This window comes from Mus pahari, chromosome 12 (genome assembly GCF_900095145.1).
Source record: "Mus pahari chromosome 12, PAHARI_EIJ_v1.1, whole genome shotgun sequence".
In the NCBI taxonomy this organism is placed as follows: Eukaryota; Metazoa; Chordata; class Mammalia; order Rodentia; family Muridae; genus Mus; species Mus pahari.
This window is the reverse complement of record NC_034601.1, coordinates 7,400,260-7,410,744: the sequence shown is the minus strand read 5'-3', so window position 1 is coordinate 7,410,744 and position 10,485 is coordinate 7,400,260. Positions and strand designations below refer to the sequence as shown.

At 46.3% G+C, this 10,485-nt stretch overlaps 1 protein-coding gene across 2 annotated transcripts in view; it reads right to left on the bottom strand.

The window, feature by feature from the left end:
• The window catches only part of Snx29 (sorting nexin 29), a 416,575-nt gene extending 406,090 nt beyond the window's left edge, over nt 1–10,485 (bottom strand). For both annotated transcript variants that reach the window (XM_029544359.1, XM_021209353.2), the window contains exon 1: nt 10,410–10,485. In XM_029544359.1, the coding sequence (XP_029400219.1) occupies nt 10,410–10,416 (7 nt within the window). In that variant the 5' untranslated portion in view covers nt 10,417–10,485. The remainder of the gene's footprint in view (nt 1–10,409) is intronic.

The following is a 10,485-nucleotide window of genomic DNA, read 5'->3' as shown; positions in this document are numbered from 1 at the left end:
AAAAAAAAAAAAAAAACAACCAACAACCAACAAGCTTTTGTGCCTTTATTTGTCCAGTCTGCTCCTCTTTGTTACAGATCCACCTAAGAGTAAGTCCTAATGACCACTAATACTAGCCTGTCTTGACATTTCTGCCAATACCATGAATCCAAAACTCTTTCATTTAGCCTCAGGCAGATTTTTAAGATAAGGACAAAAGCAAACATATTCTTTGCCAAAATATCACACACACACACACACACACACACACACACCCCTCTAGGTCACTCACTAACACTCTTCCCCTCTAAAACTCCCGAAGCTGGACCCACCCTTCAAATCTCTCTCAGCACGGTGCCTGCCACGCTCCTACTAGGATGGCCAGGGAAGGCCCATTTAAAGCACTCAGCTGCTTTCACAGTCCAAAGTCCACATCCTACCAACATGTAGCAAGGTCAGGCCTGTCACAGCAATACCCCAATCTGGTACCAACTTCGGTTCCAGTCACTGTTCTATTGCTGTGACCAAGGCATCATCATGACCAAGGCAACTCTTACAAAGAAAAGCATTTAACTGAGGGCTTGCTTACACTTTCAGTCCATTATTATCATGGCAGGGAATGTGACCAGGAGAGAAATGGCATGGGAGAAATAGCTGAGAGCTATATCCTGAGTCTCCTGGGGGTGGGGAGGTGCCAAAATGGGCTTTTGAAGTCTCTACCATTTGCTCCAACAAGGCCACGCCTCCTTATCCATCTAATCCTTTCAAATGCTCAGGTGGTAACTAAGCATCCAAATATATGAGCCAGTAGGGACCATTTTTATTCAAACCACCACAGTCATTTGGAATGTTTGCTTTAAAAAATAAAGATAAAAGAGATGAGAGAAGAAAAATCAGAATCTCAGCTATATAGACACAGGCAGAGAAAATGTAATGGAGGCCTGGGGATGTGTCGGTTAGCAGAAAGCCTGCCTTCCACACAGGAAACTCTGAGTTCGATCCTCATGCATTTGTATACCATGATGTAGGTGCACACCTGTAATCCCAGCACTAGGAATTAGAGGCAGGAAGATCAGGAATTCAAGGGCCATCCTCAGTTTCATAACAAGGTCAAAATCAGCCTGAGCCACTTGAGACTGTTTCAGAAAAGAAAGATAAATGGGCTGGAGAGACGGCTCAGAGGCTAAGAGTACTGGCTGCTATTCCAGAGGACCCAGGTTTGATTCCCAGAAACCACATGGCAACTCACAACTACCTGTAACTCAAGCTCTAGATGATCTGATGCCCTCTTCTGGCCTCTTTAATCATCTGATGCACAGACATATCTGCACCAAAAACAAACAAAAACTGCATATACATGAAATAAATCTCAAAAGTGAAAGTTTCCCTCTCCAGGGAAAGAAGGGACCTAGACCAGCAGGCAGGGGAGCTGGCAGAAGCACCTGAGCCTGTCAGAGCCAGAGAGAGGGCCTCACCTCCACAGGCTTCATACTGCCCCATCTCTCACGCAAACACAGCCTCTCCTACCTGAGTCAGCGGCATCTCCCAGCCATTCCAGCTTTTCTGGAGCAGAACCTAGGCAAATTCTGTCCCATTAAGGTCTCTACATCACACTAGGAGGTCTTGCTGATGCCACACACTTGTGTTTCCTCCACACAAACAGTTTATCAAGACAGACTACACACACAACTCTAGGCTAAGTGCAGGATACAGATCTGGCCCACTAGATTCACAGGGATTAAGCTACAGGATGGCTCTACAGTCAGCCAACCCTGAACTTCCCCTGGAGTACTCCTGACTTGGTGTCACTTTGACAGAATGGCAGACAAGAGCTACTGGTAGCCCTCTTGCCTCTGTGAAGGAGAGCTGGACAGAAGCACTGTCCTAACTCCCTAAGGAACTGGATCCAGGTAAGCCTGAAGCCAGGAAAAATACCCTAAATCTTTTGATGGCAAATATCTACATATTGTAGACCTTAGCTTAAACAACATCTACCACATTCCTCCAAGAGCCAGCAAAGTCTTTTTCCCTAAGATGACAACATTTCAACAGGTACCAATGCCATACAGCCCTTTCTTTGCTGATTGAAAAGGGACAGACTGAGTTGCTATCCCAAGAGTGTTTTGAATGGCCTGCCATTACTGCCACTGGGCCTCACCTCCCTCGCAGCATTTCATACTAGTACAACTAATTGCTTAGGCACAGAAGCAATCAGTGACAGCTCTGGGAAATCACATCAGAGACTTAAGGCAAAGAAAGGAAGGCTACTGTGATGGTTTAAATAGGTATGGCCCCTACAGACTCACGTGTTCACATGCTTGAACATAGGGAATGGCACCATTAGGCGGGGTGGTCTTGTTGGAGTAGGTGTGTCACTGTGGAGATGGGCTTTGAGGTCATTTATGCTCAGGGTAGCCCCAGTGTGGCAGACAGTCTCTCCTAGCAGCTTGGGGATCCAGATAGAGAACTCTGAGCTCCTTCTCCAGCACCGTGTCTTCCTATATGCTGCCATGCTTCCTGCCATGAGGATAATAGACTAACCCTCCCAACTGTAAGCCAGCCCCCACTAAATGTGTTCCTTCTAAGAGTTGCTGTGGTCATGCTATCTCTTCACAATAATAAAAACCCTAGCTAAGACAGCTGCCCTGTCCTGCACACCACTATTTACAGCATGAAAGTAGAAGAAAAGGAGGAGGGAGAGGGCTAGCTAAGCCTCAATGCAATCCATAGTTAAATGTGTGCTACATGCAAAATGGATTGCTGCAGGACTGTGCAGTCCATACCCTGACCAGGGTGCAGTCCATGGAGCAATGTTTTATCTGGAAATGTTAGAGATGAAAGTAAAACTAAATTCTATGGTAATGATAAAACGACCTGGGCTGGTATCAAGGGTTTCCTCAATCTTCTTTCTTTTTCCTTTCGTTTTTAAAGGGTGTGTTTCATTTATCCCAGGCTTATCTTGAACTTCTGATCCTCCTGTACCCCACGCTCTGAGTGCTGGGGTTACAGGTGTGCAGCCTACTCATGGCTTACACAATGCTATTGATGGAACCAGAGCCTTAGACAAGCTAGGCAAGTGCTCACCCACCTGAGCCACAGCACAGTCCTTCATTCTTTCTTTCAATGTCTTCATTTTATGATCCTTCAGGCATTTTCTCTCTGTGAAACACTCTCACTATATAGCCCTAGCCTGAAACTTGATACATAGACCAGGCTGGCCTCAACTCACAGAGCTGCATCTGCCTCTGCTGCCCAACTGCTGGGATTAAAATGTGTGTCACCAGGCCCAGCTTTAGTCCCAAATTTCAAGAGTGCTAACAACTTGACTCTCATGAAGCATTTGGAAGGAACCTAGGCACACAGCCGCAGGAGTGGTCAGCGGCATTACTCCAGACCACTGACTGTAAAGGTGTTACGCCACTTCTGACATTGGAGCACTAACATCTCCCCTAATTCACCATCCCTGTGACGTCATGAAGAGGAAAGATATTAATAGCCTCTGAATGAAACCACAAACGTTCTTTTTCCAGTCACTGTTTCAGCTTATTCCAAGAACAAATCACTTCTGGTCAGGGTGCAGCCAACAATCAAGGAGAGACCTGTGACCTCCAACTTTCCAGAAAAATAAGAAACGGCCACGAGGTACACACTAAGAAACAATGGTGATCTCTTGGGCAAGCTGCTGTCAGGCTCAGTGACTTTTGGTCCCTGACTTTCCTGCCCTTTGAACTGGGATTCCAGAGTTTTCCTAACACTAGGGTTCCTGAGAATTACTGATGGGACAGGGCACTCATGCATCCTTGGATAAAAGATAGTGCTTGAGAACAATAATGGCCTCTGCTTTCCCACAGACAGCAAACATGCAGTCTAGAAACCAGAATCCCTTAGCTTCTAGAGGCCAGCAGTGGAAGGTTCCTGCCTACTGAGTTCTCCAGGAAACTACCTGACCACTCCCTCCCTAAGAGACACCCAAGTCGGTCTTTTCCTCATGGCATTTTGTTTACTTCCACAGGCAAATGTAAATCTACAATGGCTATGTTGGATGTATGTTGAGTTGCATTGAAGCATATATTTTACATTTAATTCTATACTCTGCATAGTTTTTGTTGTCATTGTTTCTTTTTGAAACAGAGCCCGTGTAACCTAGATTGTCTTCCAACTCTGTACGTGGCAACAGATTTACCTCTACTCCTGATCCTTCTGCCTCCACCTCCTGAGTGCTGGGACTATAGATGTGCAGTACCAAGTACGGCTTATGTAGAGCTAGAGATGGAACCCAGGGTCTCGTGCATGCTAGACAGACACCTAACCAACTGAGTCACAGCGTCCTCAGCTCCATCCTGTGCTGGCAGAACACTGACACTTCAATTAACATATAAACAGTAACTTGAGAAGCCATCTATGCTCTTCTTAACATTTCGGAGGTTTTCTATGTGAGGTCATACCACGTGGTGTTTACACATTCCCCACCAATGGGCATCTTCATTGAGTCTAGCCTGGAAATAAACTATTATCTAGTGAATGCATTATCTAGAGTATGCATAATCTATCGAGTGCATACATTACCTAGTGTGTGCATACACTTCCTGGATACTTGCATACAATGTTCTCAGCCTTGAACCCATCTTTCTTCTGCTTCTATTCAAACACTTGAAACACAAGACTAGAGCAGCACCTGATGGTTAATTTATAGGATGGACAAGAAACTGAAAAACATGTTAAGGCACACCAAAAGGAAACAATCAGCAAAATCGTGCAAAAAGTCCACAGGACAAAGGAGCATGTGTCCTTCAAAGACAACTGCAAACAGCTTACAGGAGGGAACTCTGAGCAGGCCTCCCTGGAGAGGCTGAGGCAGAAGGATCTAACTGTAGGAAGATCTGGACTTTAAGGTCAGCCTTGGTTAGACAGAATGACACTGTCTTCAAAAAAAGACACTGTGGGGCAGGCAAAGTGGCTCAGGGAGTAAAGGTGCTTGCTGTGCAAGTCTGAAAAACTGGGTTTGATCTCCAGAACCAACACAGACGTAAATGGAGAAAACCAACTTCACAAAGTTGTCCTCTGACCACCACATGTGTACCATGGCACCAGTATACACATACACACACTTTCTTATACACTCATACACATACTCACACACTCACACTCATAGACACACATACACACCATTTTTTTAAAGACACTGTAAACATGTCTCAGTCAGTAAAGTGCAAGCATGAGAAACCGATTTTAATCCAAAGGACGCACATTTTTAATAAATAAATAAAAGTAGCCTCATGTGGTGGCACACCACTTTAGTCCCAGCAGACAAGGCAGACGTCTGTGATTCCATGCCACTTGTAATACTGGTGTTGAGGAGGCAGATGGGCAGATGCCTGAGGCTTGACGGCCCGCCTGGCTTAACTGGAGAGCAGCAGGTTCAGTACAAGATCTGGTCTCCAAACACAAGGGAGAAAGTGACTGAGAAAGGCAGAAGTTGACCTCTGACCTCCATACACACAAAGACACTGTGCCTCAAAGGATGATGTGATAGATGGATGGGTGGATAGATAGATAGATGGATGGATGGATAGATGGATGGATGGACAGACAGATAGACAGGGTAAGCCATGCTCAGCATGAAGGCTCACAGCTGTAATTCTATGGCACACGCCTTTAATCCCAGCACTTGGGAGGCAGAGGCAGGCGGATTTCTGAGTTCAAGGCCAGCCTGGTCTACAAAGTGAGTTCCAGGACAGCCAGGGCTACACAGAGAAACCCTGTCTCGAAAAACCAAAAATAAAGAACACTGGCTGAGCTTCCAGAGGATCTGGGTTCAATCCCCAGTACCTACATGGCAGCTCAAAACTGCTTATAACTCTAGCTCCAAGAAATTAGACACCCACTTCTGATCTCTGACACAGCCAGGCACAAATGTGGTATACATGTATACATGCAGGCAAAATACCCACACAGACAAACTATTAAAATGAGAAGAACTTCCATGGACAGATGATATAAACACTTATTTCTCCAGAGAAGATATGGGCACAAGAGGCTATGCTGAGAGAACCTAGGCATTAGGCAGATATTAGAAGATATGGGCACAAGAGGCTATGCTGAGAGAGCCTAGGCATTAGGAAATGCAAATCAAAACCACAAACAAGTGTCACTTCACACCCATGCCAATGCGGGCTACCATGGTGCTCTGGGGCAGAAGAGCCGATTAGACTCCTCAGCTACTTCCATACAAAGCAAGGCCACTCTTCCCTTCATTACCCAAGAATGAAAACTGGAGCCACACACAAGACTATATGTGAGCTCCACAGCAGCACCCTTCTAAGAGCCAAATGCAAACCCCCCAAAGCCCAGCCGCTGCACATAGACAAGGGGGGCAATACCACACAACAGAACCACTTGGCCACAGGAAGGATAAACTACAGGTCAGGCTGCTCTGTAGCTGGACCCTGAGGACGGTATACTTAGTTAACAAAAACAAAAGTGCTATGATTTTATTTATATAACATACAAACAGCAGAAATATCTAGAGGGCCAGGCATGCACCCCCATAGTTGGGAGGTAGAGGCAAGGGGAATCAGAGGAAAATGGCTATACTAGGCTACATACTAAATTCAATACCTGCCTGGACTACATAATACATTATCTCAAAAGAATAAGAAAAAAAAAAATTCAGAGACAGAAAATAGATTAGTTGCCTAAGACTGAGCAGAGGGACTTGAACGGCAATTGCTAACGAGCCCAGACTGTCTTTCTGGAGTAATACAATTTTTCTAATATTGATCCCAGTGAGGTTTGAACACTTCTGTCACAGCACCAAAATCAACCTTAAAATCTCTTTCCCACTGGGCAGTGGTAGTGCACACCTTTAATCCCAGCAATCAGGAGGCAGAGGAAGGTAGATCTCTGAGTTCAAAGCCAGCCTGGTCTACAGAGTGAGTTCCAGGACAGCCAGGGCTACACAGAGAAACCCTGTCTCTAAAAACCAAAATAAGAAAAAAACAAAACTAAATTCTCTACCAAAGAGAGCTAAGTTATTTAAAACAAAATCCACCCTTAGTCCTGAGTTGTAAGATTACACCAAAAAACAAAACAAGGACTTAAATGTGAACATTAGCTGATGAGTGCTATTGAGATATCACTGGTTCCAACAGATTACAAAATTGCTTTTTAAACATAGTATGAGAGATACATATAAAAGTATTTGCAGTGGCATGGTACTTGGGAGGAAAGGTGGGAAGAAGACAGGGATATAGATGAACTAGCAACCAGCTGTAACTACCAATGAGGCGAGATAACAGAGTTCATTATACAATCCCGCATTTGCAGTGTCTGAAGTAATCCTCCCCCAGCCTCCTCTTTTTTGAGTTGGGGTGTTGGTTTTGAGACAGGCATGCATGGACCCTGATCTATAGGCCTGGCTGACCTCAAACACATAGTAACCCAGTGTTGGGAGTGTTGCAATGACAGACACAAGCCTGCCACACACCCCACAGGAACATCGTCCTCTTGAGAAGAATGGAAATCTTTCCTGCACTTAATTTCATTAAGCATGGATTATCAATCCCAAGGGAGGTAGGATGGGGTCATTTTCCACCTCAGTCTCCAGGAAACAAAAGTACCCTGAGCTTGGACACAGTATGGAGCACATGTTTAGCAAAGTAGGGCTGAGTTTGACCTCACACTAGCCTTCCCACCTTCTGAATCAGTCAATGATACTATTTCAGAAAGGAATAAACTCCAAATCCAGGCTGAACCCTGACAGCGCACTTAGTTACACCGGAACAAAGGATCTATATGAAACACACATTGCTAAAACTCCAGATGTGGTATGCACTCCGCTCCTGTCTCCAGATGCTCTTTCCAAAAAGGCTATTTGGTCTCTTTTACATGCTTTGTTTGGCTTGAGACCTAATGATTTTTTGAAACTTCCCTTGAATTTTTATTAGGTTTGTATTTATTTATCTTGTGTTATCCACGTGCTAGCCACAGTGTTTCTGTGGAAGTTACAGGACAACCTGCAGGAGTCAGCTCTCCTTCTATCCTGTGGGTCCCAGGGCCAAACACAGGTCATTAGTTGAGCCAGAGTTTTGATGCTAAGTGTCTCCTTGAAAGATAAACTGTCCAGTTTCCTTTGGTTTCTCAATTTCAGTTCCTCCTCTAATGAAAGTAAAAGAATTTCTTCTCCAGACATCTAAGTCCATGAGGAGCCCTTTGGTCACAATCAAAGGAAAAAGTTAGGACTAAGGGTATCTGTCTTTGGTGAGAGGACACAAGCTCAGCATATCTGAGGCTCTGGGTCTACCCCTCGGGATCACAAAGTATTTCAGAGTGCCTGGTTCCCACCATTGTCCCAGAGGGACTAAGAAGCAAGCCTGTCCCCACTCTTCACTCAGCTTTTATGGAAACAGTAACAATGAGCCCTGTTAAGGGACTAACGCCAATCATTTAGCTGAGTAACCAAAAGTCATTATTAATCTAGGAGGCAGATGCTATTGTGTATGTTTGCTTTGCTGCAAATTCCACTTTAGTTGTTCCACGCAGTTTTAAAGGATGGAGAGATGGCTCAGTCAGTGAAGTGTTTGCTGCTTAAGCATGAGGACATGCCAGGTCATGCCTGGCCTGTAGTACATACTTAGAACTCCAGCACTGGTGGGCTGAGGCAGACACAGGAGGATTTCCAAGACTAGCTAAACAAAACAGTCTAGCTGGAATGGTGAGCTCTGGAGCCAGTAAGAGACCCTATCTCAACAAATAAGAGAGCAAGACGTTAAGACAGCCAAAGTTGATTGTTGGCCCTCCTACACATGTGCACATGAAAACACACCTGCACAAACATGCTAAATTAATTAGTTAAAAGTATATTACTTTATGTGGTAGAACCAGGACTAGAACCCAGTACATTGGGCTCTGTCACCTTTTGGTGGATGCCGGCACAGACGTTTTTGTTAACATTAGTGTTAAATTAGACCCAGTAATTTGTTATTTTGTTAGATGAAGGTAAACTGTAAACCCCTCCATTAGTCCCCTCAATAAGACTACAGTTCCAAGCCGGGTGGTGGTGGCGCATGCCTTTATTCCCAGCACTTGGGAGGCAGAGGCAGGTGGATTTCTGAGTTCGAGGCCAGCTCTGGTCTACAGAGTGACTTCCAGGACAGCCAGGGCTACACAGAGAAACCCTGTCTCGAAAAACCAAAAAAAAAAAAAAAAAAATTCCATAAACCTTGCTCTTGAGCAACAAAAAGCGTCTAACATTTTTTTAAAGATGCACAGAAATAATTTAAAAACTAAAAATTAAGCCCTTTTGCTCCTTTGCCCTAGCACCCTCTCCACCCCATGAAACACCTGAATGCAAGTCTAGAGACTGGGTGCAAAGACTAAAATTCTGCTGCATAGTGAGAAAAAAACAGAAACTATGAGGGTAGGCGGGTCCTCCTAAGGGAATCCAGATCCCTGAGTCCAGCAGAAGAATCAACAGCCAACACAAGCCTTGCCTGAGTCACTCCCATCGCCACACGCAACACCCAGGAATGACTTAGCACCAAAACATCATCAGGACTTTTCAGAGGGAGGCTTGAAGACACAGACTCCGACAAGGGACTAAACTTTGGTATCACTGAGCGCAAGCCTTCCCAGGCACCTGCCTCTCACTTCCAGACTCCCCACCCGCTCCACCTCCCTGCTGGTGGTATTGGCTTGGGCAATGCATCTGCCCCATTTAGGTCCAGCATTGGGCAAGAAGGAAAGGGCTGCAGGACACAACCTGAGACTTCAAATGATGAGCTAGAGGAAGAAATGGAGAGAACTGAAGCATGGACCAACAGTCCAAATACAAAAAGCACAACCGGGAGAGGGACGCTGCGAGGCTAACTGGCCAGCTCTGGGGACACAGGTGCAGGGAAGAAGAGGGAAGAAGACAAAGCTGCCCTAACACTGAGACCTCTGGGGACCCGGAGCTGTCGCTCTGGTTTGCTGTGTGTGACAGGGGTGTCGGGATCTAGAGATGCTCTTTGCCTTTGGAGAAAGAGGAGTCACTGGGTAGAAGAGACCTGGGAACAGAGAATGATTAAAAACCAGGGGCTGGTAACTGGAGCTGGGTCCCAGGAGGGTCACAGGAGAAAGAGGGACTAAGGCAAGTACCAGAGATCTGAGAATCCGGGGTGTGGAAACCTGTCAAAGGGATCGGCTGTCTGGGAGGGTCTGGGAGGGACTTGGGAGCAAAGCTCTGCTCTAGGAGTTGGCTGTCACTGGTGAGGCGGAGGGACAGGAGCGCCAGCCCCGGGATAGTGGGAGCGGTGCAGGCGACTCCGGGCCAGGGCTCCGAGCCTGCGAGCGACCCCGCGGGGGTCTGCAGCGTGTGAGCACACCGGGCCCGGAGCGTGCGGCTGCAGTGGCGCTACCGGGCGGGTGACAGCAGCGGGGCCGCCACTCACCGCTCATGTTGCTGCTCCCGGGGCCGCCGCCTGCCTTGCCGCCGCCGCCGCCGCGTCTGCAGCCGCCGAGCTCCAC